Source organism: Lontra canadensis, unplaced genomic scaffold (genome assembly GCF_010015895.1).
Source record: "Lontra canadensis isolate GAN:19392208 unplaced genomic scaffold, GSC_riverotter_1.0 scaffold98, whole genome shotgun sequence".
Classification (NCBI taxonomy): domain Eukaryota; kingdom Metazoa; phylum Chordata; class Mammalia; order Carnivora; family Mustelidae; genus Lontra; species Lontra canadensis.
In genome coordinates, this window is record NW_022631092.1 from 2014161 (window position 1) to 2032389 (window position 18229).

General features: G+C 51.3%; 1 protein-coding gene across 1 annotated transcript; it reads left to right on the plus strand.

Moving 5' to 3' along the window:
* The first annotated feature begins 4338 nt into the window (after window positions 1-4338).
* On the plus strand, window positions 4339-17614 carry SERPINA12 (serpin family A member 12). The gene is made up of 5 exons (XM_032837343.1): window positions 4339-4544; window positions 9967-10617; window positions 12475-12745; window positions 15727-15874; window positions 17349-17614. Exons 2-5 carry the CDS (start codon window positions 9984-9986, stop codon window positions 17538-17540), a joined length of 1245 nt encoding a protein of 414 aa, XP_032693234.1. The 5' UTR covers window positions 4339-4544; window positions 9967-9983; the 3' UTR covers window positions 17541-17614.
* Window positions 17615-18229: the final 615 nt, after the last annotated feature.

Genomic DNA, 18229 nt, shown 5'->3' on the forward strand with positions numbered 1-18229 from the left:
CCTCAGTCACAGAGCTCTCTCGGGGGGCCATCCCCCTCATGGCCTGTAAGCTCCCAAGGGAGGACGTGGGTTCTTTGTCCCTGCACGGCACCTGACATCTTGTAGACACCAATCGGTGTTTCGACCCAAGCTTGGGCAGTCAACCACAGACAGGAGACTGCTTTGGAAGAGGGCAGGAAAGGGGGTGAGAGGTGGAGCCAAATGACTGGCTCGGAAGTGGAGAACGGGGTGGGAGGGGCAGTGAGGTCTCCTGTGGCTGCTGGTCACGTGGAAGCAGAAGAAACACTGGGGCAAATTCTGCAAACATTTAAGCGATGCTTTACACGCGGCCGCAGACTGCCCCTGCTTTTTCTCAATCTCTCCCAAACTCGCTCCACAAACGGTAACCACAGTAATCTTTTTCTTTTATATTAAGATACTCTGATGAGGTTGCCCATCTACTTAATAACAATGTGATACTCAACACATGCATGATCTCTAACCTCAATTTTTAAATCTACATAATGGGCATTCTGACAGTCATAAACTAATAAGAATTAAATGTGTGTGTGTGTGCATATGTGTGTGCAGTGGAACATTAAACTAGGGACCTCTTTTTCTTTTTTCTTTTTTTTTCCTTGCAGTTTGCAATTATCCTTCCATAAAGATTTTTCTGAAACATTCTGCTTCTATACCTTCTGTTCTGCTGTTACACCAGACCCTAGTCCTGGCTAGAATGTCATTTCTCTTTAAAGATTTTATTTATTTACTTATTTATTTAGAGTACACATCAGTGGGGGGAGGGGCAGTGAGAGAGGGAGAGGGAGAGAGACTCTCAAACAGACTCCCCAGCTGAGCATGGAGCCCGAGGCAGGGCTCAATCCCATGGCCCTGACATCATGACCTGAGTTGAAACCAAGAGTGGGATGTCTAACCCACTGAGGCACCCCGGCACTCCTAGGACATCAGCACAGACTCAAGGTGTGTTTAAATGCAACTGACTCCAGGGTAACTGCTAAGAGATTGGCCTCAGGCAACCAGAGATCTAGGGTACCCCCTGCTCCCCCACTGAACAGGTGGGTAAACTGAGATCCAGAGCCAGGTATGGCTTCCCCAGTCACCTGTGCATGACAGGTCAGCAATCTCTGGATCCCGGAGCACAGACCCAGGCCTGCAGGTTCCAGACCTCCCAGAGCTCCGGGGAGGCCAGGGTGCGGGAACTGAACCCAGCCTCCATCTGGGAAGTGAGGCAGCGGCCAAGTAGGTGTGTGTGCGGGGCAGCTGGTGATCCACAGCTGTGCCAGGCCCCTCCTGCCCCAGGGAAGGAATCTGGGCAGGACGGTTCTGTTCAGAGACCTTACAGAGATCAGGCCATGGAACCAGGACCTGGAATGGAGTGCATCATCCTGATTTCTGAGCAGCGTACCCTCGCCGTGCTCTCTGAGTTCACCTGGGTGCCAAACACTCAGGTCCTAGCTAGCTGGGCCTCTCTTGGTGGACCTACAGAGCTCCCACAATAGACCTCGCGAGGTGCTAGGTGCTGTGTGGGATGGCGGCAGAAATGCCGGCCTGGGCTCTTCTAGGCAGGGAGGAAGGGGACTCTCAGTTTGCTCTCGGGATGTTGACCCAAGAGGAGCCTCCTGGCCAGGCTAGGCCGGTGGGTGGGGGAGGGAGGAGGGGACAGAGGCAGGTGTTTGTCCTGAGCCAAAGCCCACCCAGGTTGCAGATGAGGCTGTGGGAACAGGGAGTCTAGAGGAGCCTGCTTGAAAACCTGGGACTGTAGGACCAGGACACGAAGAGGGCTCTCAGCCTGGGAGGAGCAAGAAATGTGTGTGTGCTTGTGTGTGCACACGTGTGTGCATGTATGTGCACGTGCGTGCGCCTGTGTGTCTTAGGGGAAAGAACCAAGGGCTGAGGTTACCATTCAAATAGACAGATGTTCTGTTCCCTCCTCTGTGCCTGGCCTCACGGCCTGGAACACCCGTCTGGGCTAGTTGTGCAGATACTGTGGCCACTGATCTCATTTATGTTCTTCCAGACCTGTGGCTAGAACAAGGGATTAGGAACCAGAAGGTCTGAGTTTTTAGTCTTGGGTCTGCTACTAATCTGGCTAAGTGAACCTCAGTTTTCTCACAGGGGGAATGGGTCTAACAGCACCCAACTTACAAAGTCGACATGAAAAATACGTATCTGCAAATGTATTTTGTAATAATGCATTCTGGTAAGCCTTCACTGAACTTGGCTCTATCTCTGTGCCCACCCATGTTCCAGCAGACCTGTGATGTGGGAGTCACGGCCTGTCATGGTCACTGCTTGTTCCTAGGTCCCTCACAGGCCTGGCGTCTGGGACAGCCGGAGAGCAAGGGGGCATCTGGAAGCTCCCTGCTCCCCCCTCCTCCAGACACATGGCTGTTGCACAAAAACACTCTCGGGGCATGTTCCAGCCGCACGCCACTGTCTCTCATCTGTCTGCTCGCAGCAGTGTCCCCAGACCTGACAATCACCTTTACCTCCTAGCCCTCGATGGACGCCAGGCCCAAATCCATGGGTGTCCCCAGCTAAGGGTGGTCAGGACAGCCCCGAGTCTAGGCTGTGGCCCCTTGATGGGTGCTGAGAGGGGGCTGTGCTCTCCACCAGCACCCGCCTCCGTAAGGCTCTGTGGCAGCTGATCAGGAAACCCGGCTGGCATGGGCAGCTGGTCACTAAGATTCTGGGCCTGGCCTCCCTTGGGGGTTCCCCTCTACTGTGGCCTACTGGTCTGAATGGAGGCCTTCCCAGCATAGTCCCATATTGTTCAGCAACCAACCCGCCTGGCCCCACCCGTGGTCCCTCCCCGGCCTCACCCATGCGTCTCCCATGGGAGTCTGGCCCGGAGCAGAGTGGGACTGTGGCAGGACAGTGGGTGTGAGCCGCAGACTCACACGGGTGTTGCCCTGTCATTACCAAGCAGGGTTCTTCCCTTCCAAACCAGGGCACAGCCCCAGGTTCTAGGTCAGCATCTGCCCAGCTGCATCTCAGCCTCCATCGCAATGAGACCACGGCCCTCGCCTCCGCCCCTCCTGCCACCATGGCCACATTCCCCACCCCATACCCCTCAGTGAACAGAGCCCAACAGTGAGGCCTCCCACCTTGGCCAGTCACTCAGGGGATCTGGCCCAGATGCAGGCCTCCCTGGCAGAGGGAAGGTGGCGGCTCCTGGCCTCCCACAGGGGCTCTTCCTAATCCTGGCAGCTCGGGATCCCCCACGTCTCCACGGCGTGGGGGGGGTCTGCTCTGTGAGTGGATCAGGATGTGGCTGACCCAGGCCTAGGGCAGAGCCAGGGTACCCTCTTTTCCAGAAGGCTTCGCTGGGCCATCTTCTCTGTACGGCTTTGAGGATGCGAGTCATGTCTCTTCGAAAAGTCGCATCCCGAAGAAAGAGAAACACTGTCCACCCCTGCTGGTACTGTGGTCACATGGGACCTGTTAGGGAATGTCACCAAGCGAGGAAGGAATATTTGCATGATTTTTCTGCTCAGTAGAATTAGAGAATGACGAACTGCAAGCAGGTGTGGGGGCACCTGGGCAGCTTGGTCGGCTGAGCGTCTGACTCTTGATTTCAGTATAAGTTGTGATCTCAGGGTTGTGAGATCGAGCCCTGTATTGGGCGCCATGCTCAGTGTGAAGAGGGTTTGAGATTCTTCCTCACCCTCTGCCCCTGCTTGCATGATCTCTCTCTCTCTCTCTTCCTCTTCTCTCTCTCTCTTAAAATAAAAACATAAAATAAAATAAAATCCTTAAAAAAAATAAGCAGGTGCATTGGGCTCATCACTCTTCCCTCCTGGGATCAGAGGGTTTGAAGGATAAGAATTCCAGTTTTTTCTTTCTTTTAAAAGTTCATTCTTAGGGAATACCTGTTCCTTAAAGCCAAATTGGAAAACACAGAAGAGTCAGGAGGGGAAAACCAACCATCTTCTCATTACTCCAGTGCAACAAGCAGGCAGAAAGCAATTTGTCATTTTCTTGAATGATCGCAAACTCTGATGTGAGTGTTGGATTCTTGCTTATCCCCAATAGAAACTATTTCATTGTTTCTCTCCCCCGCCCCCAAAGGACTCCATGCCAGCTGAAGCAATGGAACTGATTGTTGTAGAGGACTGGAAAAATAGCAAAAGAAAGAAATGGGGGAGAATGGTAATGACCCCCAAGAAACCCAGCTATCAACCTCTTCCCATCAATGACAGCAGCCGTGTTTGGGTTGGCTATTTAATAGTAATCTACCTGTGGAATAGACCCACAGTGATTGGGAAACGCACTCGTTGCAAAAGTTGCAAATAGACTTCATTAGAAAAGCCACAGCCCAGCAGGCGTGGTCTAAATATCACGGGGCTGCCTCCAGGGATGAGGAGAAGCCCCCGAGGAAGTGGTGTGGCCATTGCTCCCAGAGTCCCCATCACCTGCCCACCCAGGCCGGCTAATTTTATTGGCCTTTGGTCTACTTTACCAAGAGGCTATGGAAGTATAAATAATAAAGCAAGAAAAACAGATCCATTTGGCTGCCTCAGTGGATTTCTCCTGAATGTACTGTGAGTATCCGGTCTTGTTGGTTGGTTGGTTGGTTGGTTTTCTTGTCTAACCCATGCAAAGCCGTGGGAGGATAACCTTCAGTCCCAGGGTGGGTGTCTTTCAGGAAATTCTGGAGGATCTCCAAATCAGGGAAACTCCCCTCTTGAAGAGTGTGCTGGGCATTTTGGTGAGCCCTGATTCATTTTCACAGATTTTGCCCCCCTAGTGCTTTTCTAAAGGAAAATCCTTGGTGGGAGTGGAATGGGGGTTGTCCCAGGAGAAAAAGGAGGTCCTTCCCATTCAGGTCTGCCCCTGCCCTGGGGCTCAGGCTATGCTCAGCCTTGTCTATGAGCTGTTTGTTTGTCTTTATCTCTCACCAAGGACAGAAGCTATAGCTACCAACTCTTGATTTGGGGGAAGAAAGGAAGGTGGAGAAGCCAGTCCCACGTGTGGTTGTGGAATTGCCTTAATTGAGCTGATTTCCACTCTGATCCATCAAAATGCGCAGCATGACCTCAGAGAGCTCCCTTGTCTGCTGGGTCTTCCTTTCCCCTTTATGGCATGAGTGGCCCCAAGCTTGACAATGGCTCAGCCTTCCCAAACCATGCACTCCCTCATCCTGGAATGAGGTCACTGAAGGCAGGAGGAATGGGCCATATAAAGACGTGGAAAGTGCTCGAGGATTTGGAGAAGTCTGTGGGTCTGGCTGGGGACACTGCCTCTCAGGAGAAAGAGCTTCAGATGTGGGCTCCAGGGAAGACTGTGGGCAGGCCCCTCGTGAAGGCTTCAAATGTTTTTTTAAAAAATGAAGGCAGAAATCTCCAGGGCAAATGTAGGGATAAGACGATGGACTCATACCCCACCCTCTTTGCTTCCCAGAAAGGAGGACGAAGTCTATTGCAATCCCCATTGGAGTTTGTTCCCAGGTCTTCTCCTCTCATGTCCTGCAGGGGAGTGAGGATCTGTCTTACCACCACTTCATTCTAAACCTGTTTCCAAAAAATAACGTCTAATATGTCTAGCGCGATCCCCCCTTAAAACAATATCCATCCCTTAAAATAGGCGGACCCCAGTGCATAGCTGGGATACGTCCACAAGACCAGGGCTTCGGTGCTGGTCTTTTGGGTGTGCCAAGGTACATCTTTAGGAAAGGGCCCTCGGACCCTGCAGTCCAAGGGTGGGCACTGAGTTTATGCAAGGGCTGTGCCCTCCGTGGAGAGCTCTGGAAAGGACTGGAGGGAAACTGGGGTCTCAGAGGGCCTGGGGCTTCTCAGGGCAGGGCACCACTTCCAGCCTGTGCAGAGAGAGACCCCTCACTGAGCAGGGGGCACTGTGTCTGGCAGTCACTTATTACGGATCCAGCCACTAGGGAGGGGAGCTTGTCCAGGGCACCCTAAGCTTTTTAGTCTTACTGACTTGAGGGCAGACACTGCATAAGCTTTTCCCTGCCCGGCAGGAGCATGGAGCCCCAAACACAATGCACGGAGTGATTCTGATTCCTGCTTGTGCCCCATTTGCTGCTCTTGTTTCTCCAAACTACCAGGGAGAGTAAGGACGAACGGACTCTTGGCATTCTTGTTGAAAGCGCTATCCTATCCCCCTCTCCCCATGCCTCAGTCTCTTTGATCTCCCATTATAAAGCCCACTGGGACGGCGTGGGAGGCGAAAGCAGAGCTCCTCCCCAGGGACCCCCTCCGAGGGCAGACGCAGGGCACCTGGGCTGCTCTCTCAGAGGGCTCCTCGCCCGGCTTGGATCTGTCTTCAGGAGGACCATGCTACTTCATCTGTTTGTAAGAGGAAGTAATTGATACCCCAAATGGAAAGGGAATGTGGGAGCAGGAGAGTCAGAGAGGAGTGGCAAGGCAGGTGGTAGATTTACCGCCCCATGTGGCCCCCACCAGGCTCAGGTTCTGTCTTCTCCTTTTTTCTTCCTGATTGTGTTTATTTATCGTATTAAGATCACAACCACACACACACACACACACACACACACACAAAACCACACACACATGTGCGCGTGCGCCCTCCAAACTAAAAACCAACAAAGAATTGCTCAACGTGGGCAGCCTGTCAATTTATTGGGAAATAACCAGTTGCTCTGCTATTTTAATGAACGGAATAAAAGTTAGCCTCCTCAGGTATCTGGGGCTGGTACACATCTGACAAGTTTGAATTGAGTTTAGAGCCTGTGATGATGGGTGGAGAGGCCCAGAAATGGGGCCAGTGTGGGCTGCTTGGGGGAGAAAGGCTAGACCATTGGAACTCCGTGGGGCAGATGAAGACACTGAGGCTGGGAAGGCTTAATAGACTTCTTCTGGGCCACCTCACAGACACACAAGCAGGAGAGGACCAATATCCAGACTTTTAATTCCATAATCAGTGCTTGTTCCAAAAACTTGGAGAAGTGGAAAACACTTTTAGGGGCCACTGATGGGGCATCACTATAAAACGTGTGTGTGTGTGTGCGCGCGCACGCCAAAAGCTTCCAGCAGCTTCCCTCCTCTGCTCCGAGTTCTGGCCCTGTGCCCGGACCCACACACTGCTCCCAGAAGGTTGTCCAAAGGCTTTGCGTCTCACCTAGCTGGTGGGGAACCTACTGCTGGGGATGTTCTCTCCGCTGCTCGACGGAGGTAGCTAACTTCTCCACTCCCCGGTGTCAGGAATTAGCTCCCGTGCAGGTAGCAATCTACTCTGAATACAAGAAGCTTCTACTTTTCTTTCTCTTTTTCCAAATTTTTATTTAAAGTCTAGCTAGTTATCATAGAGCGTTGGATTGGTTTCAGGAGTAAGATTTAGTGATTCATCACTTCCGTACAACACCCAGGGCTCATCCCAACAAGTGGAGTTTCTATTTTTAAACCAGGCCAACTCTGTAAACAGTCCTGCCGGGTAACCTGTGAGAGGGAATCCTTTCCATTTTTAATTTTCTTCCTTTATCTGAAACATCCTCAGGGGCTTCACAAACCTCGTCTTCTATAACCTATCTTCACACAGCCCCCAGAGCTCTTGTCCATCACCACCTATGTTTAGTTTTTGCTAGAATCTATGTCATTAGGAGTGGAAGGTGCTGAGAGATCACCTGAGCTCAGAGAGGGGGCGTCCTTTTCCGGTGTCACACAGCAGAGAGATCTGTGGGATCAGAGCCCGGAGTCCTCCCTGCTTGGTAGTCCTGAGATTTTTTTTTTATATGCACGTGTATTTTTTAGGATGATTTTGGCCTCCAGTAGCTGACTGTGTAATTCACACTAGCACCGCCGGAAGTCTAGGGGCCGGGTGTGCTCTGGGTTCACCTACTCTGTGGCCCCAGATCCAGTTTCTCTGCAAAACCCTGTCTGCATCCATACCTTCCTGCCCGGGACAGCCAGAGAAAGAGAGAGCACCCCAATATGCCAGCAAAGAGCCCCAAAATTCACCTTCCTTGGAACACTAAAGTTATGTGCCCTCCCTGAACTGTTCTCAAGGCTGAACCTCACTATGACCTAGTAGGACTGGGCCCAGCTCTTAGACCACCCCCTGGGAGCTGGGGCGGGGGTCCTGGCCCTGAGCCACATGGGCTGTTTGAGGAGATCAAGGCCCCTAGAGAAATAAAGGTCCATTAAGAAGATGGAAGCAACAGGTAGGCTCCATGAGAATTCTCAGACCCTGGGTCAGAGTCTGCCTGTCCGCTGTGCTGAGGGCTGTGTCCACAGGACCTGGCATAAAGGGTTTGAGGGCACAAAGAACTTGGGGATTTGGGGCAAGCCAGGCATGGGTCCCATGCCGGTATTCATTCATTCTCTCATTCAGTCAACTGGAAAGAGCCTCCTCCATGTCGGGCCCCAGGGATTTAGCTGCGTGGACCCTGTTGGTGGTGGGCTCATTTCCCCCAGGCTGGCAGGGATGTGAGGGTTAGTTGCTAAAAGCTCACACCTTCCCTCCCCAATCCAGAAAACTGCCTTTGCTGGGTAGGAGCTAATTGACCCCAGAAGTTCTACCCGAGCCCTGGTCTCCTGGGCGGCTGACCATAGCACCTGAGCGCTGTCCAACAGGCCTGCGCCCTGGTCTCACAAGGTCAATGCTGCTCTGTGGCTGATGCTCCAGGGCCCTCGTCTGCAGATCAGGGCAAGTCTCCATATTATGTGGAACCACAACCTTGCTCAGTTCCTTCCCTTTCTGTTCTGCTTTCCTCACTTCCTGAGGAGCTTGTCCCATACAGGCAATGCTAGAATCCTCATTGTGAGCTCTGTTTCTCAAGACCCCAATCTAAGGCAATCACAAATAGCCTTTACTGTTGAGATTGCACTGTTTCCCATGGATTGCAGGTAAACAGAGATGTAAATTACAGGAGAATACATAGGGATAGCAAAGGCTCAAGCAAAGAAATCTGCTTTCATTTGACACAGAAATTGGTGTAAAAATCATTGACTGTGCCATGTCCAACTAGAGAAATTAACAGATTTTTTAGAATATCATAATTTTGGCAGCTTTCTATATCCTTAGGGATAGAAATGAAGGGAAAACAAAAAATGAAACTTTTGTCCCCCCCCCCCAGAAAAACTCAGTTTTGTTGGGAGAGGCTGAGCTGAGAAGTGGCAAAAGGAGCAGCAATCCTAGAGCCGGAAGATTTGGCTTTTTCTCTCTACAACACTGCCTCTCTTTCTTGAAAAATCTGTAGGGAAAGAGGTTTATTAGAGACCTGGATTCTCTCTGTACAAAGGGCTTTATTTCTACAAATTAGTCAGGATTCTTTTAGTTGTAAGGAAATAATCCAACTCAAACCAGCCAACCCCAAAAGGCAAATGTATTGATTCTTATGACTTGGAGAAACAGAAATGTGTGAGCTTCAGGTAAAGTTTGATCCAGGAATTCCAAAGATGTCACCAAGTTTGTCTCCCCGTTTCTCTCTTTCCATCTTTCTCTCTCTTCTGTCCTTCAGTATATGGGAGCCATAACCACATTTGGTTCTAGGACTATATCATTAAGCCATACACTCCAGAGTTAAGAGTCCTGTGCATTCTCAGGGAAAGACTCTGACTGATCTGATTCTAGTCACTGTCATTCCTTAACCAATCAGTGTGGCAGTGGATGGATTATTCTGGTGGCCTAGCCCCAGTCACATGCCCATGCTCTGGGGTATTCTTATTATGATCCAATGGGGTGGAGGGAGAAGTTGGTCAAAGGAATTGAGATGCTGTTACCATAAGACAGGGGAGAGGAGTACAAAATCAAGAGCTATCTTCTACACTCAGCCCTCTCGATGAAACTGGAACAGCCATTTCTAATTGCCATGGTGATTGCAAAGCATAAATGCCAAGATGGGTGCCAAAGAATCTAGAAATCACTATGTATATCACATGCTAGTCACTGTATTGCTGCCTTCATCTGGTCTTCCTTGTAGGTAATATGGGGCAGTGGGGTTGTTTTGTTCTTTTCTCTGCTAACCTCAAGTCTACTACTCAACAGGACAATCTCTAAGGAAAATGAACCCCATGCTGGGCCTGGGCCTACTTTTGGCTGGCCTTCTCACTGTGGAAGGTCTTCTGAAGTCCGACTTCACTCCTAAGTATCGTGGACCTGCAAGCCAGATCCAGTCATGGAAGGGAAGGAGGGCAGCCCAGGAGCTCACAAAGAGAAACACAGACTTCAGTTGCAACCTTTATAGGAAGTTGGCCTCCAATAGCCCCAACAAGAACATCTTCTTCTCCCCCTTGAGCATCTCTGCAGCCTTCTCCATGCTGTCTTTGGGTGCCCAGGATTCCACCCTGGATGAGATCAAGAGAGGCTTCAGCTTCGGGAATATGCCAGAGAGAGACCTTCATGAGGGCTTTCATTACCTCATCTACAGGATGAACCAGGGGAGCAAGGACCTTGAACTGAACCTTAAAAACACCTTGTTCATTGACGAGAAGCTGCAGCCACAGAAGCAGTTTTTGACAGAGGTCAAGAACCTGTACAATGCAGACACTGTCCCCACCAACTTCCAGAACTTGGGAGACACTCGGAAGCAGATCAATGACTATGTCAGTCAGAAAACCCAGGGGAAAATCAATAACCTGATCAAGAATATAGCCCCTGACACTGTGATGCTTCTTACAAATTGTATTTTCTTTCGAGGTAAGGCTTGGGGCATATTGGTATGGAAAGGACAGGATTTCTAGTAGACTTGGATTAAAGATCTGGTTGGCCATAGGCTTGCTCTGTGACCTTGAATTCATATGTAATTAATCTTTCAGAACCCTACCTGTCCCATGTAAAATGAGTGCCTTTATATGTAACTCATAGGACTGTTGGTACTCAAAGTAAAAATGCATGAGAAATGAATTTGGGGAAGTCTCCATTATTCTTCATATGTGCATTTTCATTATTACTGATTATCCTAACACAGCACTGGTTGTAGAGGTTGGAGTGACATTCTTTTCCCATTTCTTAAATGAGGAAATTGTAACATGGAAAGACTTAGAGTTGCAAAGCCAGGACTAGAACTCGCTTCTCTTGACCCATAGGCTGTGCACTTTATGTTACTCCAAGTAGATACCTAGGATGGTGATGGTGTTGATGATGGTGATGATGTTCACTTTTGTGGATGCATTGGTCTTGTCACATTCCATAGATTCCCCAAGTCTGAGGGTGTGAGACTAAAAAAGGAAATGGAAAAATATTCCCAAATCCAAGCTTTATCCCTCCCTCCACCCCCTTGCCCGACCACACACACCCACTCTCCTGCCCCAGGCACACACAAAGGTTGGCCAGCATGGGTGAGAATCAGAGGCCAACAGCCCTCAGGTCAGGCTAGATCACTGCTGGGCTGTCAGGGACATGGTCCTGAATGTGGAAGTTCAGCTTTCCCCAAATCCAGCGAAACTGATGACATAGAGGAAAAGAGCAGAGGGAGAGAGGAGAACCCGGAAATTTCCAAAGTTGCCGCATCACCTAGATTGTAAAAGCAATGGCAACAGTGGTGCTGTTGATGACTAGCATGCACTCAACACTCACTGTACAAGATCACTGAGCTGTGCTGCCTTTCCCACTCAGCCACAAAGCATATGAAGTACGCATCAAAATCTTCATTCTTCAGACAAGGGCACTGAAGTCCAGAGAGGTTAAGACACTCATCTAGGGGCACCTGGGTGGCTCAGTGGGTTAAGGTCTCTGCCTTCGGCTCAGGTCATGATCCCAGGGTCCTGGGATTGAGCCCCGCATCGGGCTCTCTGCTCAGCGGGGAGCCTGCTTCCTCCTCTCTCTCTGCCTGCTTCTCTGCCTACTTGTGATCTCTGTCTGTCAAATAAATGAATAAAATCTTAAAAAAAAAAAAGACACTCATCTAAAGTCATCCTTCTAGAACAGTGAAACCAGAGTTGAGTTCAGGGACTTGGCCCTCAAGTCCCCCTACTGGGGTCTCTGAGGTTGGCAGGTGTGAAAAGACCCAGGTCAGAATTTATGTCCAATGGCATCAAAGAGTTCTCAGGGCCAAAAAGGAAGAGTCTAAACACCCAGCTTTGAGTGTTTGCTGCTCTTCAGTGGCTTCCCAAGGGCAGCCTATTCCTTTGGTTTTCTCATTCTTACATGAGAGCAGCTACTCCAGGACTAACTTTAGAATAGAGTGTTTTTCACTCACACCAGACCCAAATAACTCCCACTAAGTATTACCCATGCCCTTCTGCTGGAACCCAGTCCACAGGCTCACTCGGCTTCAGGAGCAGCTGGGCTTCAGGCAGTCCACGGGTCCCCTCTCAGTTTAGCAATCCTGGTTGTGGGTTCTTTGGGAACTGACAATCAGACCCATGACCATCTTACCAGGAGTTCCCAGGGCACGGCACAAAGAGCAAGGATTCCTGGAGACCTGCCCTCACATCCCAGGGTATCCAAATGCCCTCCTTGAATCCATGTGGACAGAGACCAGTGGTTAGCTGGGCCCAGTCAGCTCTTCCCTTTCAGGACACTTATGCCACTTTGTCCTTCTTCAATCCTAAGCCAGGTGGCAGCAGGAATTTGATCCAAAAGCAACTAAAGAGGAAGACTTCATTCTGGATGGAAACGAGCGAGTGAAAGTGCCCATGATGTTTCATGGGGGCATGTATGAGACAGGCTATGATAAACAGCTGTCCTGCACCATCCTGGAAATGCCCTACCAGGGCACCATCACTGCCACCTTCATCCTTCCTGACGAGGGCAAAATGAAGAACGTGGAGGCGGCCTTGAAGAGGGACACTCTTGACAGATGGAAGAAATTAGTCACGCGGAGGTACGAGGGTGTCTGGCATAGGCAGCTTCTTCCGTCTTCCTGCCTTCCCTTCCACTCTTTGCTTCTTCTGGCCTGGATTTATTGAGCTCTGACCCCATCACCATGTCCTATTCTGGGCTCCGTAATGAACTTGCATTTTGGTAGGAGGTAGACCAGAAAACAAGTCACAGGCATATAGTGAAGCACTTGCTGTTAGAGGGAGACAACATGTGTCATGAAAGTGGAGTGGACAGACCAGAACCACGGCGTTCAGTGGTGGTGGCAGAGGGAGCTCCAGGAACAGGTGGCATCAGAGCTCAGTCTTCAAGGTTGAACAGTGGTGTGTGTTGATGGAAGAGGAGAGATGGAATCCCAGACAGAGAGGAACCACAAGGACAAACACGGGCTGTCAGAGGGCATTGTTTATTGTACACAGAATCATGTTTCAACTCTAATGTAAACAAAACCAGCAAAGCGTGTCCCAAATAAGTTTTACTAATAATAGTTGAAGGACGAAAGTGAATCAATATTTTAAGTGAAACAGATTTAAGATGAGCCAACAAAATTCTTCTCAGGCACTTGCTTACCAGTCGATTGTCTTGAGAAGGGTCAGGGCTGGGGACTTGGCAGTGTCAACTTGGGTAAGAGCAGTGTCAGGGTGACCTCCTCCCTCCTCTGCACTCTCTCTCGTCCACCTCACCCTCACCCCTGTTCTCCACCCAACAAGACTTTACCGAGAGCCTCCACCCTGGCTGACACACTGTCAGGAGCCGGGGAGGGTTATAGGGGAGGTAGATCGGATGCTAGGATGGAGCTAGGCTGACATGGGTACTCTGTCATCAAAACACACCCTCAGAGGAACAGCAGAACACATCTCGGATATCTCAATTGACCCAAAAGCTCCATAAAAGAGAAATTCCATTTCTGAATGCTTCAGATAAAGTCGCTGTGCTGGGGGAATGGGGAGAAGCAGCAGGCTAAGTGGGAGGTCATCATCCCCTGATCCTCCCTGCTACAAACCCAGTCTGGCGGTAGCTCGGCCCCGAAGGCTGCAGAGGGGCTTGGCACAGACAACGTGAAGCCCCACTCGCTAGCCCCAGAGCTGCACCCCATAGGAAATTGGCAGGAATAACTTGGAGATGAGGATGCTGAGTCCCCCAATCCAACTGTAGGGTCTCAGTTCATCATAATTTGAATACTAAAGGAAATGTGACCTTATGGAGCCCACATGACATGAAGCCAGGACTTCTGGGTAAACTGGGGGTGGAGGGCATGGATCCCACTCTTCCTTCACCTCCCACAACCCTCATTCCCCAAGATACTTCTGTGAACTCGGAAACTGTAGGGCAAAGCCCGGAAACTGCCTGTCTCCTTGGCAGCTCGTTTCACTGAGAAGAAATGACCCAGCTTGCCTAATGCCTTTGCCTTCTTCAGAGCTTCTCAAATCTTCCCTGTGCCCCAGCGTTGCTGATTCCCCAAAGCTGATCTGTATTTTTCTCCACTGCATGCCCTGTCTGCTTATACACAGACTCCCAGTTTATGCACTGATGATTTTGGGATGTTTTTCATCGTACGGACCTTCTTGTCTGTCTTCCTTGCTAGAGCACGCACCCAAGGGCACAGGTTTTGCCTCTTCTGTTCACACATGCATCTAAGCATCTGATTTGTACAGAGGAGGCACTTAATTTGTTGAACAAATGAATGAGTGGAAAAGTAAGTCTGGGAGTCATTGGGCCCAGGGCCGGTATTTAAAGCCATGACACTGTATGAGTTTCCTCTGGTGGGAGGAAAGACAGAAGAGAAGAGGACAGAAGGGTGAGGCTTGGACCATCACAGACAGTACAGGTACACGAGGAGATGGTTCTAGAAAGGGTGAGCAAAGGAGTGGCCGGTGAAGGAGGGGAAGGCGGACTTGGGTTGGAATGCTTCAAGGTGGAAAAAAGGGATCCTTTCTCTGAGAGCTGTCTCTTGAGTCAAGTGAGCAGAGCTCAGCTGTGACCCTGGAAAGTGGAAGGTTGAGGGCAAAGACCCAAGTGGAGTTGGCTTCGGCAGTAGTGGGAGGAAGTGGAGATCGCTGGCAGAGACAACTCCTTTCTGCTATGAAAGGAAGAAAAGGAATGGGCTGGAAGCTGGAGAGTTGGCTCGGGGCCAGCGGAGATGTGTTTGCTCCTGTTTTGTAGGGTATCAGTTAACAGAGAACATGGTCTGTCCTGAAGGTGATCAGGCAGACACCGTTTGTGATGGATGGTGCAGAACAGAAAGGAATGCAGGCAGGGGCGAGGTCCTGGGTAGGCAAGAAGAAACAGGGCTCAGGGCTGGGGGACAGGAACGTAGGGCCCACAGGTGTCCCAGGACTGCTGATCCCAGCCCCCAAGCGGGGAGGCCCATCGGGTCTCACCCACAGAAGATATGGAGCCGCTAATTCAAGGATGGAAGGAGAAACACCTGCTGGTCAGGGACTCCTGAGTGCCTGTGTGCATTTGCTTCACACTCTCATGGCCCCGCCTGCTGGGATTTGTGCCATCATCTCCCCAAGTGGTTTGGGGGAGATGAGATCTTTTGCTCCAGGTCACAGAGTTCGTGAGAGTCAGAATGAGTTTGAGCTCAGTTTCCCTGGCTTCAGCTCCCAGGCTCTAGGTGTCTCCAGCATCCAGCCTGCTGGGTCAGGACAGGCTCAGGGCTTGGCCAAGGCCAGGACTGTCAAGGGGATGACATCTCCATGTCTGCAGCCACAGGGGCCCTGAAACAGTGGGGACTTGAGGGCGTTTCTGTGGGTGATGTCTTTGGGGCGGGGATGCTAGGAAGAAGGGACACAGTTCAGAGAGCATAAGTGTTCTGAAGCCAGGGTTCCAGGGACCGAGTCCCTCCTTGTTGTGGGGACAAAGAGAGGGTCTGAGACCTCCAGGGCTGGGAATACCAATGTCCCATTCATCACTTCCCCTGCAGCCTGACCGGGAAACCAAGGAGACCCTGCTTCTTACCTGTCCCTCCCATCTCCCCAGGGTCGTAGACGTGTCCCTGCCCAGGTTCTCCATCACTGGTAACTATGACCTGAAGAGGACGCTCTCCCACCTGGGTATCACCAAAATCTTTGAGGAGCATGGTGACCTCACCCGGATCGCCCCTCATCGGAGCCTGAAAGTGGGTGAGGTAAGCCTGCCTGGCCTGGATGCGCCCCCCCCCCTGCCCCCGCCATGGAGCCTTTGCACAAGCCTGGGCCAGAGCCACTGTCCCAGCAGCTGAACCAGCCGGGTCTTGTACCGCCGGTCAGGCCAGGCACTGATCCAGCTCTGTCCCTAATCAACCTTGTCATCCTGGGACAATCATGTTGCTTCCCCAAGCCTCATGTTTCCAGTCTTTAAAGTTGGAAATATCAAGTTCCCAGTTCTATTTTAGAGGTCAGTTCTGGGCAACAAACCAGTCAGTGATCAAGGCCTGGCACATTTACCAGGCCGAGAGCCGGTGTAGATCTGACCCAGGGCCTCACGGGCTGGTTGGGAGTAAGCTGAAAACATGTGCTTGACCAAGAGACGAACAAGTCATGGGCCCTGTGGTTCCCAGCAAGGCAGAGCACCTGCCTGATACGGGCTGAGAGGACCGTGGGGGGTAGGGTCCCCAGGCTGAGCAGATATAATACAGGACACCCCGTTAAATTCACATTTCAGGTAAGTGACCAATTTCTTTAGTCCAAAATATTGCCTAGAAGAGACTTACACTGAAGATACTCATCGTTTATCTGAAATTGAAATTTAACGGTCCATCCTGCATTTCACCTGGTAGCCCTACTTTTAGGTTAAAAGGACATTGCAGGTGAGGGGATTGCAAGGAGCAGAGACAGGTGTGGGGAGTATCTTCCAGCAGGGGGAGCAGCACAGCCGGAGGGAAGAGGCAAGAGGAAGAAAGACAGAATTTTCTTTCTTTTCACTTAGACCTTCCATAGATCGTCAGAGCCAACTCCCCCTTTCCTGGGGCCTTTACTCAGTTCCATGGCTCATCTCTTTTCTGCAGTTAGGTGTGCGCATGGCTGTGATTCCGTGTGTCGACGGCTGCTGGCTGCCCACTAGTAAAATTGCTAGGATTCTGTAGAATGGAATGAAATGTGTCAGGATGAGCAGAAAAGCAGGGTGGATCTCCACGTCCCAGATGTGGGTGACCTGGGGTGGATCTGGGGTCTCAGTCATCTCTGATGCCCACCGCCCCCCACCCCAGATTTGGTCCCTTCCTTGTCATCCCCCAGGAAGCTAAGAGGAGTGTGTATAGGACTGGGGGCTTCCTGGTGGGGACATCACCCTGTCCCTTCCATCTAACTAACTTTCTGCAGACCCTTTCTGCCATTATACCTCTCAGCACTTCCCTGTCGTTCACAGAAGGATAGCGACCCCCACTCCACGCCCCCTGCTGCAGCCGATGCTCCCCCAACCTCATGGCTCCCCTCACACTGCCTCTGCTTGTCCTGCATCCTTCCGGCAATGCAGCAGAAGATCCAGGAGCCTGGGGCGGCCAGCACCAGGCGGGTTACCACTCTGCTGGGCCACCCTGGCTGAGGCCTCTCCTTCTCAGGGTCTCTCACTGTGCGTGGCCCAGAGTGGCTCGGCGACCCTGACCTCGATCCTGATTTCCACAGGCGGTGCACAAGGCGGTGCTGAAGATGGACGAGAAGGGCACAGAGGGGGCGGCCGGCTCCGGAGCACAGACGCTGCCCATGGAGACGCCGGTCTCCGTCAAGCTGAACAGACCCTTTCTGGTGTGTATTAGGGATAGCGTCGTGTCCACCATAATCTTCTTGGGAAAGATTGTTAACCCTACTGGGCAATAAGGGGGTGTTTCAGCTCGCTGCAGGCCCCAGAGGCAGCCTGGGGCTGAAAATGTTTCATCTGCCTGAAATCGGGACCTCCTAATCTTACCCCACACGTTCATAAACTCCCAAGACCACCATCCGAACAGGCAGTGCTCCTGGTTCTGGGGGTCCTGTGCGCCCCAACCCCCACCCTGTCCTCCCTCAGCCTCCTCCCTGCAGGGTCCAGTTTCTCTGGGCTTAGATGTCCCAGCCCCACCCACTTGGCTGGCTGTGATCTTCTCTCCCCAGAGAGGAGGAAAGGGGGTTTTGTGATTTAATAAACACTCCCTCAGTTCTGCTGGCTGTTGGTGGATAATTTGGGGAAGCTGTGAGACAAGGCAAGTAATGGGCTTTAGAGTGAGAGAGACCTGCGTTCAAATCTTAGTAACAAAGTGTCTTTGGGAAAGACACGGAGCTCCTCCGAGCCTCTGTTTCTGTGTTCCTGAAATGAGGACAGGGATACTCCCCTCTGGGGCTCTGCAGAAACTAGCACTGCTAGTTCTGCTTGGTGAGCCCTTAGCCTTGGGTCTTTAGTATGTGAGCTACAAAGTCATATCCCCACAGGGTCCCCTGGGAGTTCAGGGTTCAGCCAGGCATCCAGTTGGAGGGCAAGCAGTGGTGGGGCTGGTCTGGCATTAGAGGGATGGAGCCTGGAGTAGCAGCAGCTA